General features: G+C 38.7%; 1 protein-coding gene across 1 annotated transcript in view; it reads right to left on the bottom strand.

Moving 5' to 3' along the window:
- Positions 1-480: 480 nt before the first annotated feature.
- The window catches only part of LOC310638949 (uncharacterized protein C18orf63 homolog), a gene marked incomplete at both ends in the record, with an annotated part of 29,331 nt that continues 6,203 nt past the window's right edge, over positions 481-23,608 (bottom strand). The window contains 8 exons of the mRNA XM_083360310.1: positions 481-1,268; positions 1,380-1,458; positions 7,095-7,184; positions 7,294-7,390; positions 8,367-8,476; positions 9,534-9,610; positions 14,831-14,942; positions 22,214-22,270. Coding sequence (XP_083216436.1) covers positions 481-1,268; positions 1,380-1,458; positions 7,095-7,184; positions 7,294-7,390; positions 8,367-8,476; positions 9,534-9,610; positions 14,831-14,942; positions 22,214-22,270 — 1,410 coding nt within the window. The remainder of the gene's footprint in view (positions 1,269-1,379; positions 1,459-7,094; positions 7,185-7,293; positions 7,391-8,366; positions 8,477-9,533; positions 9,611-14,830; positions 14,943-22,213; positions 22,271-23,608) is intronic.

The following is a 23,608-nucleotide window of genomic DNA, read 5'->3' on the forward strand; positions in this document are numbered from 1 at the left end:
TCGCGAATATGACATGTCTGCTCTAATCCCTTCATTCAGAATAGAGTCAGGGCGACTGGATGGAGCTAAGTGCTTACTGGCTGGATGCCCTTCCTGACGCCATGCAGAGTTTAGAGCAGATATTTTTTTCTTTGCATCCTAGGAGAGAAACATCTGATGCTACCTAGGATTGAACTTTCAACCTTCCGAGTGGAAGGTGAGAGTCTTCACCCTTAGGCCACTATGCCACTCTCTGTATAGCTCAGATCTGATTTAATAAATAGACTTGATACATATAGACTACATAAATAAGTCATATGGAAAAGCAATAGGTGTCACGACAAATTTCTGGTTAAGCATGAGGGATAACATACTTACATGTATATGCATGGAACTCAGCACAGTTCCCTGTGCTTGCTCCCTGCTTTTTATTATTACATTAAGTAAATCAGTATCACGAAAAGCTCCTGAACGCAGTGTTATGCACATCTATATTATTTACTATACCTGCAGATGAGGTCTTGAGGTCTTAGCGATGTCTTGATAGGACACTGATTCTTTCCAATCTCTTTTTCTTTTGGATTTATTGGATATTGTCAGCCCTTCAGATCCTGAACTGGTTAATGTGTAATCATTTGTTTTTGTTTCCTTCATAGAATTTGGTATCTGATTCTGAAATACTCTAGGAGCTCCTTCAGCTATTTCATCAGTTTTCTTCCATCTCAGGAGATTCTGACCTGCACTGACATGTGCAGGTTTATTCCAAAGCTGACAGATGTTTGCTGTGTGATGCTTTGATTGGTTATCAGCAGATATCAAAGAAAAATGTAGCTTTGATGATTTGGTTTTACTGGAATGTTTGGTTAAAACTGTTCCATTAGATAAGGGGAAGTTTAACAGATAGCCAACATCTTTATTTTCTTCTTTTAATAGAGATTTGTTAGCTCTAATATTTTTTCTCACCTTCTGACAAACGCTTTTATTTGTAACATTTTGAAATGATGTATCAGAGAGTGATTTGTTAATCTGATCTGCATTTGGGCTGAATACAGCCAATTTAGCAATTGCATTATCTGTTACTAGTTTGGGTAAATCTTTTGAAAAAATTTTTGTTTTCTTTTCATTGATTCTTTTAGTGAACAGTCTATCCACTTGCAGTAACTTTCCTTTGAAAATGGGTATGATCCTCTTGGCATCATTTGATTTCAATGTTGAACCAGAATTTTCTGATGTTTTCCACTGTTGTCCAATATTGATTTTGTCACCACCTACTCCAGCATGCCCATCATCTGCAGAAGTATATAGTATTTAAAGAAAATACCAGTTTACAGATGGTTGACCTTAAGCTCCCCCTTGTGGCTATTATGTATAGTACATGCTTAAAGTTTGAAATACAGTACCTTTTTTTGGAACTACTTGAGTCAAAGGTAACTTGCAGTTCCTTCCTACAGTAAGGTTGGCTGGTTTAGAGTTTACTTTCTGAAACACAGGAACCAAACAGAACAATCTGAATCACATTACACATCGCTAATTAATTTTATATATATTGTTGTAAATACTTTGGAATTAACAATTTTAGCTGTAATATAATACCAGAAAATGAATAGAAAATGCAGTTGTCCAGCTCTTAATAACACATAAAATGCTATAATCTTCTCATGAAAGTTGACACTGGATAAAAATCCATTCAGATGGACCTGTGCTTTTTTACTAAGAGACTGAAAGTGAACAATAATTCAATTCTATATCAACTGTTATTGGAATGAACTTATAGTCTTTGAGTTACCGCCATTCATTCAGTAACCATTTGCAGTAAACGACAGTGTTGAATGAAAGAAATCACGGACGTTTTTCAAAGTTCTGGCCACTGCAGTGCCTTCGTGATCATGTGAACAAAATTTGGATGCTCGGCAACCCGTTCACATTTATGACAGGTTGCAGTGTTCTGCTGTCACCTGACCGTCATTTTGCAACCTTCCCTGTTAGCTTCCCACGAGCAAAGTCAGTGGGGAAGCCAGCAAGGAAGGTTCCAAGTCGCTTGAGTAAGCTTCCCTCCCGGGACCTTTCTTTACTCTCCCATCTTTCTTCCTAGCTTCGCTGGCAGGCACCTTGCACCTTCTTTCCCTGGCCTCTCTGCAATTGCACAGGTATGTGCTCCCTAGTTCCAGCTGACATTTGCTCTCTTTTTCCTCCCATTGCTGATGAGGCGTCCCTGGTCTGGCTGGGTTGTGGGCTGCATTTTGCAGGCTGTTCACACTTTGAAAAAAGAAGAAGAAAGAAACAGCAGCTCTAAGCCACAGCATGCCCCAAAACCTGTTTGCACCCGGGTGGGGCTGGGTCTGGCTTCTTGCAAAAAAAAAAAAAGAGCAGTCAAAAGCAGGACAGCAGCGGGCTAAAAAGGCATAAACAGAAGGAAAACAGGGTTGCTGCAAATGGCTGCAGTTTCAGATACAGGTCCTAAGAAATCCCTTCTTTCAAAACTGGTGTAATTTCAAATGATCGCCGAATTAATGGTCGGAAGTCAAGGACTATCTGTAATTTATTCTAACCTCACTGCATTTGCTGGTAGATCAGCCCTTTTCACCATAAAGCTATATTAGCAAAAGCAAGACACAGAGGAATTTTCACACAACACTTGGCAGTTGTATTAGAGATAATATATTTTCTAAGGCGAATTACCTTGTTTCTGCCATATCATAAAAACACTAGTGTTAAAACATTTCTGAATAAGATAACAGAGTAAATTAAAGCCCTTTAGTCTTGTTCAAAAAAAGGGACACGGTGGCTCAGTGGGTTAGGACGCTCAGCTTGTCGATCAGAAGGTCGGCAGTTTGGCGGGTCGAATCCCGAGTGCCGCGTAACAGAGTGAGCGCTGTTACTCGTCCCAGCTTCTGCCAACCCAGCAGTTCAAAAGCACGTAAAAATGCAAGTAGAAAAATAGGGACCACTACGGTGGGAAGGTAACAGCGTTCTGTGCCTTTGGCGTCTAGTCATGCCGGCCACATGATCACGGAGATGTCCTCGGACAAGCGCTGGCTCTTCGGCTTTGTAACAGAGATGAGCACCGGCCCCTAGAGTTGGAAACGACTAGCACGCATGTGTGGGGGAACCTTTACCTTTACCTTTAGCCTTGTTCAGATTGAATACATTTATGTTTTCATTTTGGATTTCAACACAGCTCAGACATATATAGCTAGTGCCTAACTGGGCATGATGCAGTATCTATTTTCAAATTAGACATGGGATTAAATGCCATCTACATACAGCAGTGGCTTCAATATCAATCCCAGGGTTCATCACTGCTTGCTGTGGTGAATTTCCTCCGGAAATAACTAAGGCCAGATGGGAAGCTAGTTATATTCCCTTCCTCCCAGGAAGATTGTCATGTAAAGTGGCTTTTTCAACAGGCCGACCTGGACTGATGGAAGGGAGGTTTTCTTAATTTTGTTTTATTGTGTTTTTAATTGGTCTATTTATGGGATAATTTGATTTAATACCTTTTAATGTTTGTATTTTGTGTTTTTATCATTGTTAGCCACCCTGAGTCCTTTGGGAGATAGGGCGGCATACAAATCCAATAAATAAATAAATAAATAAATAAATAAATAAATAAATAAATAAATAAATAAATAAAATGTGACGTAATCAAATTCCATCTCTCACCCAGAAAATGTCAAGTATACGGAGCTTATTTTAGCTTTTCTGCCAAAAACAGTACTCATTTCCTTCAAACTAAAAAAATGAAGAGAGGCATAACCTGCCTTCAATTACTAGCCAAAGATTATTACAGATGCTTAAAAGCTTATTTTCATGCTTCCAACTTTCTTTATTCTTTCTTTTCTATTACTATAACATAGTGAGAAGACGATTTTATTTTTTAATGTTTGAGCAGGATTGAAAAATTTTTTAGACAATGTATGCATTCTAAATAACTAAATCAATAGCAAGAACCATCTTGGTTTAGTATATTTCATATTTATACAATATAGATTTTAAAAATGGATGGAAAATAAAGTATAAGAATAGAAGATTGTCTCCTGTTTTGTAAGGACAAAATTTTAGACAAAGCCCATACATAAAACCTTAGAGCCAAATCTGTATGGAACAGGCAGAGCTAAGCTGAAATGTGATCAACAGCTAATAAGTACAAGCCAACCCAACTGATTTAAGATGTAATTCAACTGCAGTTTTAAAAAATTACTGAGTATCTAGCCTTGTTATGGAACATCTCAAAATACCAATAAGCAGTTTTGTCAGCTCTTTCTCTCTTATTTCTATTACTCAAGACAATTTAGATTAGATTTGTGACTGATTGCTATCATTTCTTAAAATCAAAGAATAATATTGGTACAAATCTCCATCTGGAAGTAATTAGTGCGTAATTCTGCAAAGAAGTCATTTTTTATTATTCAGGAGGTTTTTATAGAAAAATGAGTGTCACAGTAATCACAATTTGCATTTATCTAGACCTTAAGGAATCATTTTAGCTATTTACGGATATACCAGTTACATCAGTGTTTTTGGTGTCACAGCAAAAACTCTTGGTTTGCTCTAAGTGTTTACTACCACACTTTAGCTGCCTTCTAAATTATGATAATAAAGCATTAGAAAAGCATTATACTGAGAAAAATGAAGATAGTTGACTTTCAATGTTTAATTACATACCAATAAACGATACACACATACACATTCACTTATACAGTATTACCTGAACAGATGCTGTTATAAAATTGTTTGTAGTACACATTGCTTTCTGTGTCATCTTAAGAGGAAATCCACATATATGAGGAATGGCAGTCTTCAGATCAGTAACAAAAGAAACTAAAATAGCTTCTAAATCTGCTCTAGGAAAGTACTGTACGGGCTGACTTCTGATGCAACTGTAAGGATATCTGAATCAGTATTAAGGGATGAAATAAACAATTTGATAAATTGATATTAAAAAGCATCAAGTTTACCATAGGCACAATTTCTTGAATGACAGGGATTCGTTAAAGTAAAGACAGCAAGTAAAACCTACAATGGGTACCTACTTTCTGCACAAAGTCAGTGAAATGAATGAGAACTTCAGAAAAAACTTGCTCATGTTTCATTTCTTTCAGCAGAGGTTTGGCGGTTAACTTTAAATGTAGGTATTGGAGGAAAGGAAATAAGAGTTTACAGGATTTAGAGGCTCCAAGGATCCACTGGTACAGCAAGATTTGCTAGGTGAATTTGTGTGGTTTATATGTAATTGAGAGACTGGACCAATAAGAGAAGAACAAGAATTAGAAAGGAAGTTGAGCAGAGGTGGCAGTGGTAATACTGTCCTGTGGTGGGGATGAGGTATGCAGTCAGAGTTTAGCTGACTGCAATTAGGTAGGTCTCAGCGATACTGGCAGCAACATTGTAGTAAGTAAATACAGCAGTTGTTATTGCAGTAATTGCTAGGCTTACTCACTGAACACTGGTGAGGAATGGTGAGCAGAAGATCAGAGTTGAAGCACGCGCTGCACCAGAGACTGTGGTCTGTGGCTGGAATGGCAGAAGTGACAGTGGAGGGATATCTATGATATTTCTATCTTCCAGGCATTCAACAACGATGGGAGGGAGTAATGAAGCCAAGTAATGAAGCCATTATTGCTGTTGTTGTCATTTTACATAACAATGTGTAATCACAGCTGCCAGTTCTTTAGTTGGTGTTGGTCCTCATACACATTGGGCTTTTTCCCCAAGAACCTATGTTATCAGTATGAAGCCTACAAGTACGTGGGCATTTACCATTGGGTAACATCAAACATGGACAAGTTAAAAATGTGCTTGGTAAAAAATACATCCAAAGAGTCAGAAAATTGCTAAAAGCAAAATTGAACAGTGGAAACACCATCAAAGCCATCAATACCTGGGCCCTATCTGTGATACAATACACTGCTGTAATTATTAATTGGACAGAAGCCGAACTGGACCCTTTGGACCAAAAAACAAGAAAACTGATGACTATTCACTACACATTACTTCTCTGTTGTGGTTTTGATAGATTATACCTGCCCTGCAGAAATGGAGGCAGATATTTTTAGAAGTCAAATAAATGGTCAAAGAAAAACAACAACTGTGAATTGGGTAATTATGTAAAGATAGCCAAGAACAAGTATTGATGCAAGTTAAAAATTGGAACTTACAAATGTACAGGAACTAGAAGCCCTGGAGCACAAGTAGGCATAAACTGTTACAAGTACATCAAACAGTTAAAAAAGAAAAAAGAACATTGGAAGAATAGCTGAAGGATGGTAAAGAAGATGCAGTGAAACTAGTAAATAGAAGTAGACTGACTGTGGCACAGGAAAGCAAATATCAATAGTAATAGGTGCATTGGGAGAAATCCTAAAACATCTGAAGCACCACTTGAACACCACCAACAATATAAAGTAACCACCAATCGTCAAAGGTAGCTTTACTTGAAATAGCTTACATCCTGCAATGATACATTTAGTATAATTAAACATCTCCCTCTTCCAAGTTTTTAGGAAGGACTTGCTAGGTGGACAAAAATGACAAATATAATCTAAACTTCTGGCTAATTGTGCAGCTACCCATAACAATGGCAAATCACTCGATACAGGTGAGGTGGGGCATGAAACCTACAGCCATACAGCCTTGTCAGTGTTAAGTCAAAGTTAATTGTTTGCATTCAGGCTTGTACAGTATACTCTATATAAATTTTGAAGCCTTTTACAGATCTTTCCAGTTAATTTAAAACTGACCATGATGCAGAAAGTTGGAAGAAATAAATAAATAGTTGGCATTTATACTTCACTAACTTCTGAAGAAAAATGTTTGCAGATGGGTTTCTATATATGAAAACACAAAATGCAGAGAATCTACAATTAGAGCACAGAATTCTGCTTTAAGAAACTCAGTTTATATTGGGGAAAAATGGAATGTGCATTGATCTGTTTTACATTTATCTCATCAAATGAAAGATAACTGACTACGAATGTTTATTTTTCATGTGGTAAGAGACAGAATATTTATTTAATTTCATAACAAATATTCAGTTAGGAAGTACTTTAATAGCCTATTTTCATATTATCTTGGCTCATTTTCCTAAGAAGGCACCACATGAAAACAAATAAAACATATAAAAGATATGTAAAGAGTTGTTCTCCTATCAGTCTGAAATAAATGTTGAAATACATCTGTGAATCCTCTGGCAGAAGGTAGCCATACTAAAGATAAAATATATACATAAGATAATACATAGTAATAACTTCATCAATTGATTTATTATTTATCAATGAATAATATATATATATAAATATGTAAATATTTCCTTACCAGATTTTCCCAATGTAACTGTAAATCACTGTATGAATGAAATGGAGAATCAGATGGAATTAAATGACTGATACTCATAATCTGACCCATTTTCATACTGGCAGAGGTACAAAAAGAATATTATAAAATTAGTATTAAGTGGTAGAAATCATAATTATGTAACATTTTAGACTTGGTTTGAAAAATGTGGACTTCTATTATCCTAAAATAAGCTAAGCAGAAATTGAATTGGTCACATTCTATAACTTATTTAATGCAATATATAATGGAATATAATACAAAGTATACACAGAATAAAATATAATTTGTGATACCAGCAGGTGATATAAGGGATTGTGCAAAACATTACTAGATTGCTGCAAATGTTCGGGCTGATAAGAATTATGAGATACAGGATTGAGACTGCCTGCCTAGAAACTTCCGTAAAAGAGGAATGATCTGTTATTCAAATATGTCTATAAAGACACATCATAAAATAACAAATCACTATTTTCACTTCAGCAATCCACTAAAGCAGAAATGTGGCTCAAATGATATACTAACATCTATCTCTCATTAGTATTATACATACAAGTAATGAAAAAACCCTACTGTAATGTGATATTGGAAATGAAGTTGGTAGAGGCAAGGATGTTAAAAACAAAACCTGTATACAAATGACAGGGACCCCTTTGTAATCCCCAAATATGTTGCTTGACTGTTGTTCTGGCATTTTTAAAATCTAAAGAAATAAATCATACAACTGGATTTTTTTTTCTGTAGAGTAGTTTTGTTCACAGATGTGAAGTTGTCATTTGGAAATAAGTGCAAAGAAGTAAAGATTATACTGAGTTTTCAGAAATGCCTGTTCAAATTTAAAGAAGATATTTGCTTTGTTATGTTACTACTCAAAATACCGTAGTTTGTTTTTGAATTTGTATTTTTAAAAAGCAGTCTAAATATTCATGAAACTCTGAGAATGAAAAGTTTTCTCAGTGGCTCCAATCGCTAATATGTTTACTGTAATAAAAATATATTGCAGGAAAAGTTTCATTCATCTTAATAGAATTCCTTGTAAAATATGAAAAACATACCTTGGCAAAACATAACACCAATTACTTAAAATAGAACATTCTGAAATGACCGCAGTAGTATCATTGTTAAAGCTCTTTATGATGTTTGTTGAAATATCAAAATCTTCAAGCTAAAATAGAAAAAAATAAACAATTTTTAAAATGTTAAGTATAAAAATATAAAACAATGTGTGTTAAAATAATATTGCATAAAAGCTTTCATTAAAAAATAGCTATTACAATACATTTGTAACTAAAATTACATTTTAATAACTAAATCCCTTTTTAAAGCATTTTATAAAAATCATGCTGTAAAATTAAGGGATCCCTAATTATTTAATAGAAAGCAGTAATTAAATCCTTTCAGAGTTTGAAATTACTCTCGGCATGGATCTGTGATTTGCAATTTACTGACACAATATGCATGTTAAAATAAATTACAGCGTTAAAAGAAAAATGCATGTTTTTAAATTTAAATACCCAATTTTCTTTCTAATGAGTTAAAAATAACCAGTAAATCTTGATTGCGGTCATCATCAGAAATACACCAATAGATCATGTTGTTGGTTTTTTTTTTCTTCCTTTTTTGCTCCCTTGGAGTCACTGCTGACTCTTGGGATACTGCCTGGATTAGTCCCTGCAGTTTTCCTGACAAGATTTCAGAAGTGGTTTGCCGTACTGGTTTACAATGACTGAAAGTTAGTTAGTGGCCCAATGTCATCAAGCTGGCTTTGTGCTTAAAATAAGACTAGAACTCACACTCTCCTGATTTCTAGACTGATGCCTTAATCTTTACACCTAATTAGCTCTTTCAATACTTGAATATCTTTATTTTAAAATTTCAGTGTTATATCAGAAATCACCAATACAACTCTTCAATAAGATGAAAATTGTGTCGGATAATTTTTGTATGCATCTGAGAGATATATTAAAAAATGCTTGTTTTCTTGGCAAATGTTCATCCAGCAATGTAAATAATAAAGAAAAATGTAAATATATATATTCTTCAGACCACAAGAAAAAATATGGTTTGGAGAAAAGAAGAGAGACAGAAATGAGAGAGTGAGATGAATTGCTTAACAATTATTGATTGTTCTATTCTGTAAAAGAATCTTAAATAGCCCTAGATGCACAAGCACAATGAAGCCCCATAAAAAGCAAATGTAAAAAGTTACATTATTTCTGTACCTCAGGTGGTGGTAAACATATCCTGCATATTTCCATACTGATGCAAATTTGAGTTTCTGATACACTGATATCCACAGCTGAAATAAAATTCATAACATCCAGTATACAGCATTTTCATATATCCCTATTTTCCCCATAAGTGCATAAGGCAAAAATTATACTGAATTCTAAATGCAGTTGCTGCCCACCAATGTTCCGTTTAAAATTTAGTGAAGTTAACATATTTGCATCATCTCTACTGTAAATTTATTTCTCCCTATAGCCCTAAATCTGGCCTTTGGAAAAAAAAATACGTAGTTTGTTTGCATCAGCTACTATTTTAGCTATTAAGAAATCTGAATGTAATCTAAAGAAAGCTGAACTACTCAAGAGTTGTAGTATCAGTAGCCGGCATAGGGTGGTGAGACATATAGTAGTACACTTGGCAATATCATGGAATTCCTGCCTCCATTACTTGTTGGTTGGTGGTTGGAGTGGCTTGACTGCTATTTGGAACCGTGGTGATTCAGTGGATAGAATGTAGTATTGCAGGCTAACTCTGCCCAAGCCAGAAGTTTGATCCTGACTAGCTCAAGGTTGATTCAGCCTTCCATTCTTTCGAGGTCAGTAAAATGTGGACCCAAATTTTGGTGGGCAATATGCTGACATTTGTAAACAGCTCAGAGAATCCTGTAAAGCTCTGGAGTAGTATATAAATCTAAGTGCTATTGCTATTTATCTCTGGAACTGCATATCTTGAAGATTAAAATATTAACAGTGTCTGCTTAATATTATCTAGGTAAATAATATGGTACAGCAATTAATGTTAAGAATAGTTAATTATGCAAGGCAAGTGAAATATTCAGTGATGATTACCAATGATAAAAAATAAAAGTTGCCTGCCTGAAAAACTGCATCTTGGTTTTGTTACATCTGAATCCCATGCAAAAATAATTGCTTGTGGTTACTTACACTTTTAAATATTGCTAAGCAGGAGCCTGGACTAACAGGAAAACAAAGCAGTAGTATAAGTCTGCATTATTTGCCTGTATGCTGACTCTGTCTTGATTGCAATCATGAAACTTTTTGATAAATTTATATGCCTAACAGTTGCTCAACTGACAATCTCTGTAGGTTATATTTGATATACCATTGACTTTTTTTTATTCTTGCATGTACAAAATATAACTAAGGCATGTACAAAATATAAATAAGGTAATTCCAGGCCTGTAAGAGTGAGCAAACATTTATTCATAATGTACTCACCAATTGCATTTTGCTTTCCCATCTGTGACAAAAAATTTCTCCCTTAAAAATATGAAGCTGTATTATTACTCACAGTTAAAACTATACCAAAGCAATGTCTTTACAAATTAACATATGAGGAAAATATGTTTATATTTCATTATACATTGTTTATGTAATGTTTGCATCACAATATATTCCTTATGTATTAAAGAGGAAAGAGAGTAATGTATTATTTGATAAATGGCCATAGGGAGAGAAGTGTGATTAGGTCTGGGCTGCAGTTAACTCTTCTTGGGAGAGGGAATGGTCCCGTCAGTTCTTAAAGAGGCTTAAAGATCCTCCCTCTGGTCTGCACAACTAAATCTTGGAGTCAAACACTCCCCCCAAAGGTATTTACAACCCAAATTCAAAGTTCTAATGGCCTCTGGTCATGTGACCACATTTTGGGTGCTCAGCAACCAAGCCACATTTATGCCCATTAGCAGTGTCCCATGGACACGTGATCATGATTTTTGATGTAAAATCATAAAAACCGGTATTTTATGAAAAAAAAACACCCATAGGAAATAATGGTTTCACTTAACGAACTCTGGTGTTTACTTAACGATTGCTGCAAAAAAGGACATAAAATTGGTGTGGTCACTTGATAACCCACTTAATGACCATCATGACTGATGACCATAATTGCAGGTTCAATTACCATTGTAAATTGAGGGCTACCTGCAGTCAGATTTACTGAACAATATTGTAATAACTATGTTGTTGTTGTTAGCTGCGAAGTCGTGTCCGACCCATCGCGACCCTATGGACAACATTCCTCCAGGCCTTCCTGTCCTCTACCATCTTCTGGAGTCCATTTAAGCTCACGCCTACTGCTTCAGTGACTCCATCCAGCCACCTCATTCTCTGTCGTCCCCTTCTTCTATTGCCCTCAATCTTCCCCAGCATTAGGCTCTTCTCCAGGGAGTCCTTCCTTCTCATTAGGTGGCCAAAGTACTTGAGTTTTAGCTTCAGGATCTGGCCTTCTAAAGAGCAGTCAGGATTGATCTCCTCTAGGACTGACCGGTTTGATCGCCTTGCAGTCCAAGGGACTCGCAGGAGTCTTCTCCAGCACCACAGTTCAAAGGCCTCAATTCTTTGGCGCTCAGCCTTTCTTATGGTCCAACTTTCACTACCATACATTGCAACTGGAAAGACCATAGCCTTGACTATACGCACTTTTGTTGACAGGGTGATGTCTCTGCTTTTTAGTGTGCTGTCTAGATTTGCCATGGCTTTCCTCCCCAGGAGCAAGCGTCTTTTAATTTCTTGGCTACAGTCCCCATCTGCAGTGATCTTGGGGCCCAGGAAAATAAAATCTGTCACTACCTCCATTTCTTCCCCATCTATTTGCCAGGAATTGAGAGGGCCAGATGCCATGATCTTGGTTTTCTTAATATTAAGTTTCAACCCAAGTTTTGCACTCTCCTTCTTCACCTGCAACAAGAGGCTCTTTAGTTCTTCCTCACTTTCTGCCATTAGAGTGGTATCATCTGCGTATCTTAGGTTGTTGATATTTCTTCCGGCAATCTTAATTCCAACTTTTGATTCATCTAGCCCTGCCTTTCTCATGATGTGCTCTGCATATAAGTTAAATAGGCAGGGCGACAGTATACAGCCTTGCCGGACTCCTTTCCCAATTTTGAACCAATCAGTGGTTCCGTGTCCAGTTCTCACTGTTGCTTCTTGACCCGCATATAGGTTTCTCAAGAGACCAATAAGATGGTCTGGTACTCCCATCTCTTTAAGAACTTGCCACAGTTTGTTATGATCCACACAATCAAAGGCTTTAGCATAGTCAATGAAGCAGAAGTAGATGTTTTTCTGGAACTCCCTAGCTTTCTCCATGATCCAGCGTATGTTGGCAATTTGATCTCTAGTTCCTCTGCCTCTTCGAAATCCTGCCTGCACTTCTGGTAGTTCTCGATCCACATACTGCTGAAGTCTAGCTTGTAGGATTTTAAGCATGACTTTACTAGCATGAGAAATGAGTGCAATGGTGCGATAGTTTGAACATTCTTTGGCACTGCCTTTCTTAGGAATTGGAATGTAAACTGATCTTTTCCAATCCTGTGGCCACTGTTGAGTTTTCCAAATTTGCTGGCAAATTGAGTGTAGCACTTTTACTGCATTGTCTTTTAAGATTTTGAATAGCTCAGCTGGAATACTGTCACCTCCACTAGCTTTGTTGTTGCTCAGCTTTTCTAAGGCCCACTTCACTTCACATTCTAGGATGTCTGGCTCGAGGTCAGTGACCACCTCATTGTGATTATCAGGGACGTTAAGCTCATTCTTGTATAGTTCTTCTGTGTAATTTTGCCACCTCTTCTTAATCTCTTCTGCCTCTGTTAGGTCCCTGCCATTTTGGTCCTTTATCATGCCCATTTTTGCATTAAACGTTCCCTTCATTTCTCCAATTTTCTTGAAAAGATCTCTGGTCCTCCCTATTCTATTGTTTTCTTCTATTTCTTTGCACTGTTCATTTAAGAAGGCATTCTTATCTCTTCTAGATATTCTCTGGAATTCTGCATTCAATTGGGTGTATCTTTCTTTTTCTCCCTTGCCTTTCGCTTCCCTCCTTTCCTCAGCTATTTGCAAAGCTTCCTCAGACAGCCATTTTGCTTTCTTGCATTTCTTTTTCTTTGGGATGGTTTTGGTTGCTACCTGTTGTACAATGTCACGAACCTCTGTCCATAGTTCTTCAGGCACTCTGTCTATCAGATCTAATTCCTTAAATCTATTTGTCACCTCTACTGTATATTCAACAGGGATATGATTTAATTCATACCTGACTGGCCTAGTGCTTTTCCCTACTTTCTTCAGTTTAAGCCTAAACTTTGCAAGGAGAAGCTCATGGTCTGAGCCACAGTCAGCTCCTGGTCTTGTTTTTACTGACTGTATAGAGCTTCTCCATCTTTGGCTGCAGAGCATATAGTCAATCTGATTTCTGTGTTGACCATCTGGTGATGTCCATGTGTAGAGCCGTCTCTTGGGTTGTTGGAAAAGAGTGTTTGCTATGACCATCGTATTCTCTTGACAGAATTCTATCAGCCTGTGCCCTGCTTCATTTTGCACTCCAAGGCCAAACTTGCCTGTTATTCCAGTTATCTTTTGGCTTCCTACTTTAGCATTCCAATCCCCCATGATGATAAGAACATCATTTTTTGGTGTTAGTTCTATAAGGTGCTGTAGTGCTTCATAGAACTGGTCAATTTCATCCTCTTCAGCACTGGTGGTTGGGGCATAGACTTGGACTACTGTGATATTGAATGGTTTCCCTTGGATTCGAACTGAGATCATTCTGTCATTTTGAGGATTGTATCCCAGTATTGCTTTTCCTACTCTTTTATTGACTATGAAGGCTACTCCATTTCTTCTGAAGGATTCTTGCCCACAGTAGTATACCTGATGGTCATCTGAATTAAATTCACCCATTCCTGTCCATTTTAGTTCGCTGATACCTAAGATGTCAATGTTCAGTCTTGTCATCTCTTGTTTGACCACGTCCAGTTTTCCTTGATTCATGGATCTTACATTCCAGGTTCCTATGGAGAAAAAATCTTTACAGCATCGGACTTTCCTTTCACCACCAGACACATCCACAGCTGAGTGTCCTTTCGGCTTTGGCCCAGTCGCTTCATTCTTTCTGGCGCTACTAGTACTAGCCCTCTGCTCTTCCCCAGTAGCATATTGGACGCCTTCCGACCTGAGGGGCTCATCTTCCAGCGTCATATCGTTTTGCCTTTTGGTACTGTCCATAGGGTTTTCATGGCAAAGATACTGGAGTGGGTTGCCATTTCCTTCTCCAGTGGATCACGCTTTGTCAGAACTCTCTGCTATGACCTGTCCGTCTTGGGTGGCCCTGCACGGCATAGCTCATAGCTTCATTGAATTACGCAAGCCCCTTCGCCACGACAAGGCAGTAATCCATGAAGGGGTAATAACTATAGCTAATAATAAATATATGCACCATGTAGAAAATATATAATACTATAAAAACATTTTGATTATCAAAGGTTCCAAATAATTACCTTGTATCAACAAGTGACCGGCTTGGTTCCAGTTAGGGGCAAGTTTGGCTCTAAGAGTATAAGAAAGGCAGACTTGAAAGATAGTTGGGGTAACACTTTCTGGAATTCCTACCTGATAAATATACAAATAAATAAAAAATGCATTTGTATTTTCTCTTTGAAAACATTGCCCCCATAGGAAATTGAATATTATTATTATTACGGAACACCTTACATTTAAGCAAATATAACCCATCTAGCAGAGTACAATGTGTTCTTCAATGGTTAAGAGTCAAACACAATAACCATATTACTGCTTTGTGTTCAGTGAATAACCCTTGCAAGACGGTTCAGCTTGATAACATGCTAGTTGTTCCACTGTAATTTGCATTAATGATTAACAAGACAGGAATAGACTTAAGTTAGGTCTGCATTGGCAGCAAAGGTTAAATCCTCTCTTCCACTCTACTGGTCTCAATCATTATTATTCTCCTGTCACAACAATTATATACTAAGCAAAAATGCATCTAGACTGACCTTCAGGCATAGATTGTTCTAGTCTCACACCAGTCTTATTTTCTATTTTCTATTGGTACACCTACAAAGGTTCTAGGCTGCCCTGGCAAACCTGTGGTAAGGCAATAACAATGGCAGCAATGCTGTCACTGGAAAGATACAGATAGTATCTGATTATCAAGCCATAAAATGACCCACAAATGACTCAGTCATAAAATGTATGCTTCACTGATTTTAATATATAGAATATTTCTGAAAAAGGCATTTGCAAATCACCTACTGTACAGTAAAGCTTATGACAAATTGCTTATTTAGGTCCAACATAATACAGCTGATGGACTCATGATATGGTGATTGCAAATCATGTATTGAATGTTACAAGTGGTAAGAATTGTATGACTGTTCTTAAAAAGTATGGAAATACACACATTAAGTAAAGAAGTGTGCTAATTCATAGAAGATTGTTGGGACTTCACACCTGTTTTATTTTCTATTTTCTATTGGAACACCTACAAAGGTTCCAGGCTGCCCTGGCAAATCTGTGGTAAGGCAGATGTGTGCCGTGTTTCCCCGAAAATACAACCTACTCAGAAAATAAGACCTAGATTGATATTTGGGGTTTGGCCTAATATAAGCCCTATCCCCAAAAGTAAGTCCTATTTAAGACCCTGCCCACTCTGATCCACAGTAGACTTTTTGGCAGGCTGGATCGTGTGCCTCCCCCCACCCTGGCTGCTGCTGGTGACACCGCTGCGAGGTGGCCTGAATGTTAAGAGAGACAGGGCCTGAGGCAAGCAGAGGCTGCCTCATTTCTATCCCTACTCTGAATTGGGGAATCCAGAGGGCAGACAGGGGTGGGGACTGGCCATGGCCTCAACCAGCAGCTTCTCTCTTTCACCCTCATCCCAAAGCAACCTCCGGAGGTGGCCTACACTGTCCCATGGGCTTTGCCGACTTTCTCTTCCTCTGTGGAAGGGCGGGAAAGAAAGCTGGGCGTTGTTGTGATTCAGTGTCAGCCTGTGCTCCCAGCAGCTGAGTCCAATGAATCTGAGGAGGAGGAGGAGGGGTTTGGAAAGCCTTTGGTGTCAGAGGGAGGCTCTGATACATTGCAGGACTCTCAGCCTGGCCCCTCCAGTCATGTTCCTCATGAGGCTCAGCTGTGTGAGTATGAGGTGTCGGACTCAGAAGAGTCACAGCTGAATCTGTTCAGAGATGCTAGAAGCAGAAAGCAATCCAGCAGAGCAGAGCAGAGAAAATCAATGAGGCAACTCAGTGAGAGGAGAAGGCAGTGAGAAGCCACGCCTTGGGACTGATAATAAAAGGGGAAGGTGTGGGCGGGGCTGGTTGCTGAAGGCAACCGTTTGGAGACATTCTAAGGGAATCCTGGTCTGTTCTTGATACTTCTGTTTAACTCTTGTTTGTTGACTTGTTTGATATTTTGTTTCATTTATTGAAGGAAATATTCTGTTGCTTTTTTGTTTGAACTGTAAATAAATTTGGGTTGGGTTTTTCCAGCCTATTGACTGTAAAAAGGAAAAAGGGGTTGTCCCTGACACACAAGCAGGGCCGGTCGTAGGCTGGAACAGAACAGGCGTCCTCAGACATCCCACTCTGAGAGGCAACTCAGTTTTCCCTTGGTGGGGGAGGAAGGCTTTGGAAACTGCCTTTCATTTGCATCCATCATCAATATTGTAATCTGTCCCTTTATTTTTTTAAAAAAATTATTTGTATTTACCACAATTAGCCTACTTGATCGCCAATAGGAAGGCGCAGCCTGAATTCTGCGCATGAGCCGCGGAAATACAGATACTCACACCCTCAAAGCTCATGCCGTTTTCTCACTTGGGGCGCACCACTGCTTTATTTTTATTTTTTTTTATTGAAAAGTTTTACAATACAATTTTCCATTAAAAACCCCCATCCCCCTCCCCCCTCCCCTCCCTACCTCCCCCCTACCTCTTCCCTCCCCCCTTACCTCCCCCCTTCCCCCCTCCCTCTTCCCTCCCCTCCCTCCCCCCCACCCCCCTCCCCCCCCCCGGACTTCCCAGAGCTAAATACAAGGTATATATATATAAAAGCAATCATAAGCAACCATATACTAACAACCATAAATTCTAAAATCCATCACTCTCTAACTTATATAAGAACAAACAAAACTTAACATTATTAAATATATATAAAAAAAATAGGAAAAGAAAAGAAAAAACACGAAAGAAGACTTATTCGAATGCTAGATAAAACTTCTTAACCCTATACTTATTCTGGATAAACTCAATCCACTTTCTCCATTCCATAATATAACGTTCTTGCGAGTGATCTTTCAAATAAGCCGATATCTTCGCCATCTCTGCCAGGTCGGAAACCTTTAAAGTCCATTCTTCTATAGTCGGCAGCTCACGCACCACTGCTTTATGTGTGCATTCAACTTTGTGGCTCGGCTAAACTCTTCAGCTGCGTCAGACTGCAGTTCCCATTAGCTTCAGGAAGCCTGGGTGATGGAAACCTTAGGCCAGGCTCCTCGCAGCTGAAGCAATCCGGCTCACCCAAGGTCAGGTTGGCCGTTGCTGGAGGCATGGCCCATCCCCGTCCTCCAGCTCCACTGCACATGTGGGATGACCCTCCCACGATGGCCAACCTGACCCTGGGTGAGCTTATAGGGAGAGGCTGCGTGTTGCAGGAGGATGACTGCAAAGGGTGCACATAGATCCCTGCAGCTCCTGGAGGCACCAAAAACAGCGCTCAGAGCCTCTGGTAGCTGCAGGGATCTACACGTGCCCTTTGCAGTCATCCTCCTGCAATGCGCAGCCTCTCCCTGTAAGCTCGCCCAGGGTCAGGTTGGCTGTTGCAGAAGGCTCGTTCCGCATGTGTGGCGGAGCTGGAGAATGGGGATGGGCCATCCCTCTGGCAACGGCCAACCTGACCCCGGGGGAGCCAGATTGCTTCAGCTCCAAGAAGCCTGGCCTAAGGTTTCCATCGCCCAGGCTTCCTAAAACTGATGTGAACTGCAGCCTGCTGCAGTTGAAGAGTTTAGCTGAGCCACAAAGTTGAACACTCACGTAAAGCAGTGGTGCACCTCGAGCAAGGAAGCAGCATGAGCTTTGAGGGTGCAACTGTCTGTATTTCCAAGGCTCATGTGCAGAATTCACACTGCACCTTCCCATTGGCGATCAAAGAGGCTAATCATGGTAAATACAAATAATTTTTTTTGAAAAACAAAGGGACGAATTACAATATTGATGATGAATGTAAATAAAAAGGCAGTTTCCAAACCCTTCCTCCCCCACCGAGGGAAATCTGAGTCACCTGGTGGGTAGGGTGCTGGCCGGGCTGGGCCTTGTGGTGAAAAAAATAAGACACCCTCCAAAAATAAGCCCTAATGGGTCTTTTGGACCAAAAATAAATATAAGACCCAGGGTTATTTTCGGGGAAACACAGTATCACTGGAAAGATACAGATAGTATCTGATTATCAACCCATAAAATTACCCACAAATTACTCATAAAATGTATGCAAATCACTCTAATCACTTATCTGTCAAGAAGAAACTAGCGTGAAATTAGAAAAATTAGAAAAATCATCTAAAACCACCAGAAAATTCCACATTTGTTTGTAAAACTACCTATATTCAGGCTCAATTAAAAATAATTTAAACAATACCTAAAAATAACAACAAAAGAACAATTATAAGGGAAATGCTGTAAAACTAAGGAAAGAAATATATAGTGCTATTATTCATTTTCAATCATATAAACTTACATATTTACTGAAAAGCATATTTATGTCTATTGTCCCTAAATCCATTTAGTAAAACATATTTACTACAGTATTTCATACTTCTAGGAACAAAAGTTTACTGAGCTGTTTGCTCAGTAAAATCCAGAGGTTCTATGATTAGGCAGAACCAATGGATCCATGAACAAAATAGATATATAACATCAGTAAAATGTCTGAACAATGGTGCTGTTGTTTAACTGCTGTATCCATATAGTGTTACATTGTCATTAAAGATATTGAAGAATTGGTTGAGAAGAAAATTAGAATCCTTACTTCTTCTGTTCCTGCAACCAAAATGAGGAACATTTTTGTGGCTAGCTGAACATGGAATACCATTCTCCCCCCCCAGCCCCCACCTATTCCATCTGATTCAGAACAAACAAAAAAGAAAAATGCCTCAATATATTTTACAGAGAACTAGCAGTTGCAGGCTTTAAAACCAAAGGATTAGTATCAAGCGATCTTATAATCATTCACACAAAGCAGAATTCAGAATTAAATATTTATCTTAAATTTAAAACAGTTACTTTGAGTTATAAGTCATCTTTTTCTTCACAGCAAATCAAGTAAAAGAACCTTTTTCTTTAAATTTTAGCTAATTATCATCCAACCTTAATTTCTAGTAGATAGAGGCAAGACAGGTATACCCAAAGTAGATGATAGAAAGGTAAAAAGGAGCTAGGGCACTTACATTAAAAAAATGTTCAAACATGTACAAATACATAACACAAGACCTACACACAAACACATATAATAAAAGACAAACTGTGACAGATTAACAAACCCACTGACCCAAGCATTTGTCAGGAGCCAAATAACTGAGGTACTACTGAATATCCTGAGTGGTCACAAGCACTGTCATAAGAGGGCACTGCACCACTCAGCTTAATTTGGATATTAATCTAGCCTTTTTCCAAAAGAGCACTAAACCTCCATTCAGAAATAGCTTGACTGTGAGGTCATGGGCACAAAGGACAGGTGTTGCAACATGCCAGATAATCATCTCTGTTACCTGTGTCCTGTCACTATTTGTTGCGTGTGCTAGACCAGGGGTGTCAAACTCAATTTCATTGAAGGCCACATCAGCATTGCGGTTGCCCTCAGGGGGCCAGGTGGGTATGGCCAGGGTGGGCATGGCCTACTGGGTGGGTGTGGCTAGAGTGCATAAGGCCTACTGGGTGAGCATGGCCAGCTCTACATCGTTTGCATCAAGGGTGCCTATGGGGGCCTGGGCAGGAGTGGGACAGATCTGAGGGTCTCTGGCAGGAGGAGGGTCTCTGGGCCAGGGCCAAGGCAGTGGGGGCTGTTCCCTCACTGTTTCCAGGATGGCTTCGCGGGCCACATGAAACCACTTTGTGGGCCGGATCCAGCCCCCGGGCCTTGTGTTTGACATGTCTGTGCTAGACCCATGTTTTTAAAAATAGACTGATTAATCGATCATAGGTGCAGAACATTTCAGCATCTGCAACTTGTCACTTGGAGAGCTTGAAAGACGGCTAAATCTCACATTCCAGATACTTGCCTACACTTGTCCAGCTTGTCCCATCACACACTTGTTTTTCTGGTAGGCAGATAAGACTCAGTGGGAGGAAGAACAAAGCCAAGATAGTCCATTAAATGTTTTTCATAGCTTGAGTTACATTAAAACTGATAAGGATGGCACCACTTGCCAGCCTTGTATTGATACAGAATAGAACTCAACACTCAGGGCAGTACAATTTATATCAAGCTATTATTATGTAGATTCCAGTATTGGAGGAATGAACATTAATGGACCATTAAATAGAAATATAAAACTTAAAACATAGAACAGTCTCATAAGATGATTTGGGGGCCATAGATAAACACAAAATATCACTTACCAGACGGCCAACTGATGAAATTCTCCCCCACTCCATTTAGACTTTCAGGATACTCTCTACTGTCTTAACTTATTTATAGGGAGTCCTCGAGTTACAACTGTAATGGAGCCTGCCCATTATGGTCATCATAGTCATATTTTACAACCTTTTTTCTGGTAGTTGTTACGTGACTGATGTGGTCATAATGTAAACCAATGGTTGGCTATGGGGCTGTTTTTGCCAAAATCAGGAAGTAACTGCTGGGTTTTGGCAAAACTAATAAAACCTAGTCCACTCTGATTCTATAGTTCAGGGCTGGATAATCCATGGTCAACATGTAGTTATCTCTAGCACCCAATTTCCAACCCTGTCTTCACCAAGATTCAGTGCCAAAATTACCAGCAATGACCAATTTTCTGTTGCACAATTTCAGGCCATCTTTAAGCACTTGAGTAATGCATTTAAGGATGAAAATGGCAGTGTTTGTTTTCCTGAGGTTCTCCAGCCCTTTTTTTTGATTCTTATTCCTCCTCTCAAAGGCATAATATCTTTGGTCAATCCCCTTACAGTGACATAATTACATTTTAAAAATTGTTCTTCTAGCTCTACGGTAAGTTGGGAGAATGGCTTGGAATCCCTGGATATCAGAGGTCCCCCAGATCTGCCAATGCCTACATCTATTTTCCATAATCTGGTCAGCTTCCAACTATTTGGATTTCAGTTCCTTTGATAGTCCAGGTAGCATGCCAATTTCTAAGAAATCTGGGAGATGAAATTCATATGAAAAGTATTGTCACATTTGTGGACAATATTTTATAAACAATACTTTGATCAGTATAGCATATGAATTGTAGTAAATTAAATGACCATATTATGTTGTCATAAAAATAAAATGTAAATATCTAAAAACTCAGATATATTAAGCAGCATTTTTTTCATATTTTAGTAAATAAAATGTAATTTTCCAACAGCCTTAATGATATACATGCATTTTACCTTGAGTATATATTCTATATGCTAGGAAAAATGTATTCAAATTCATTATTTCTTTATTTAAAAACCAAAAAATTTAGAATTAAATATTTCTGTTCCCATCTGTTCTATGACATCTATATTAAAAAAGCTAACTTCATCGCAAACTACACACATAATATAAATAGATTCTTTGTATGATAAAGACCCTGCAGAGGTTAAACTAAACTATACAGGAAAGTTTGGGAAGTTTTCATATGCATAAATGAAACAACCAGAAAAAATAATATTCATCACTTACTGTAGCTCCGTTTTTCTCTATATAAGCTTGAAATGTTCCTGATTTATAAAAGGGTATCTAAAACAAGCAAAAGATAAGTTACGGCATATATTTCCTCTTTAAATTCTTTTTTGTCTTTACCTGTTCTTTGAATAAATCCTTCTGAAACATGAATGCTGTGGGAAATACAAGTGAAAGGTACTGTTTCTACTTTGTTAAATAGAAGAAACTCATTTAATACTACTGTTAATGTGTCAAACATTGAAGCCAAATGCAAAATCACTGAGCATTTAATCTGAAAGAGAACTTCTATAAAATACGTAAGAAATCAATGAAGGCAAATCAGAGCTTCTGAGATATAAATTTGTAATTAAGAAAATGTAGCCTTTAAGAACAGGAAAATAGGGAGGAGCTACTGAGTAAACAGCTTGACTGATGCAAAGTTGCTGGTAAAGAAGCAAAGTTGTGATAAGATTCAGGGCACGTTCACATAGGAGAGATTTCACTTTTCCCCCCACTATCTGTCTGTCATAAGCCAACCTCTGAAGGCAACCTTATATGATTTGAATTTTAATTTGCTTCAGAACTGCCTGACCAACAGGGCAATTTTAAAAAGTGGAACTCAAACACTGTCCTAACCCCCCAGAAATAAGAAAAAAAATCTTATTCCCTACCACATAAATGAAAAAAAGTAGGTTGCCTTCAGCCATGCTTTCAAACACATTAGTATATTTATTTTGTTTTATTTTATTGGATTTATATACCGCCCTTTCCCGAGGAACAACCCCTGTCCCGAGCCCACCAGAGATCATTCACCAGCATGACCAATGCCGTCTCCGTGCTGTGCCCGGGCCTGAAACCCGATTGGTACGGGTCCAGATAATCAGTTTCCTCCAGGAACAGAGGAAGCTGATGCGCCACCATGCTCTCAACAACCTTCGCCAAAAAGCGAAGGTTGGAGACTGGACGATAGTTATTTAAAACAGCCGGGTCCAGGGCAGGCTTTTTGAGGAGGGGTCTCACCACTGCCTCCTTCAAGGCAGCAGGGAAGACACCCTCCTTCAAAGAAGCAGTTATTACTGCCTGGAACCAGCCTTGTGTCCCCTCCCGGGCCGCATAAACTAGCCAGGAGGGGCACGGATCCAACAAACAGGTGGTGGAGCTCAGCCTCCCCATGATCCTGTCCACATCATCAGGGGAAACAGGATCGAACTCAGTCCAGATAACATGCTCAAGACCGTCCGATTCCTCCGCGTCAGACTCCGCCCAGTCAGAGTCCAAGCCGGCCCGGATCTGAGCGATTTTGTTCGTCAGATGATTACTAAACTCCTCGGCCCGTCCCTGCAAGGGATCCTCCCTCACCTCCTGGTTAAGAAGGGAGCGAGTCACCCTAAAAAGGGCGGCCGGGCGATTATC

The sequence above is a fragment of the Vipera ursinii genome, assembly GCF_947247035.1.
Source record: "Vipera ursinii genome assembly, chromosome: 3".
Lineage (NCBI taxonomy): Eukaryota > Metazoa > Chordata > Lepidosauria > Squamata > Viperidae > Vipera > Vipera ursinii.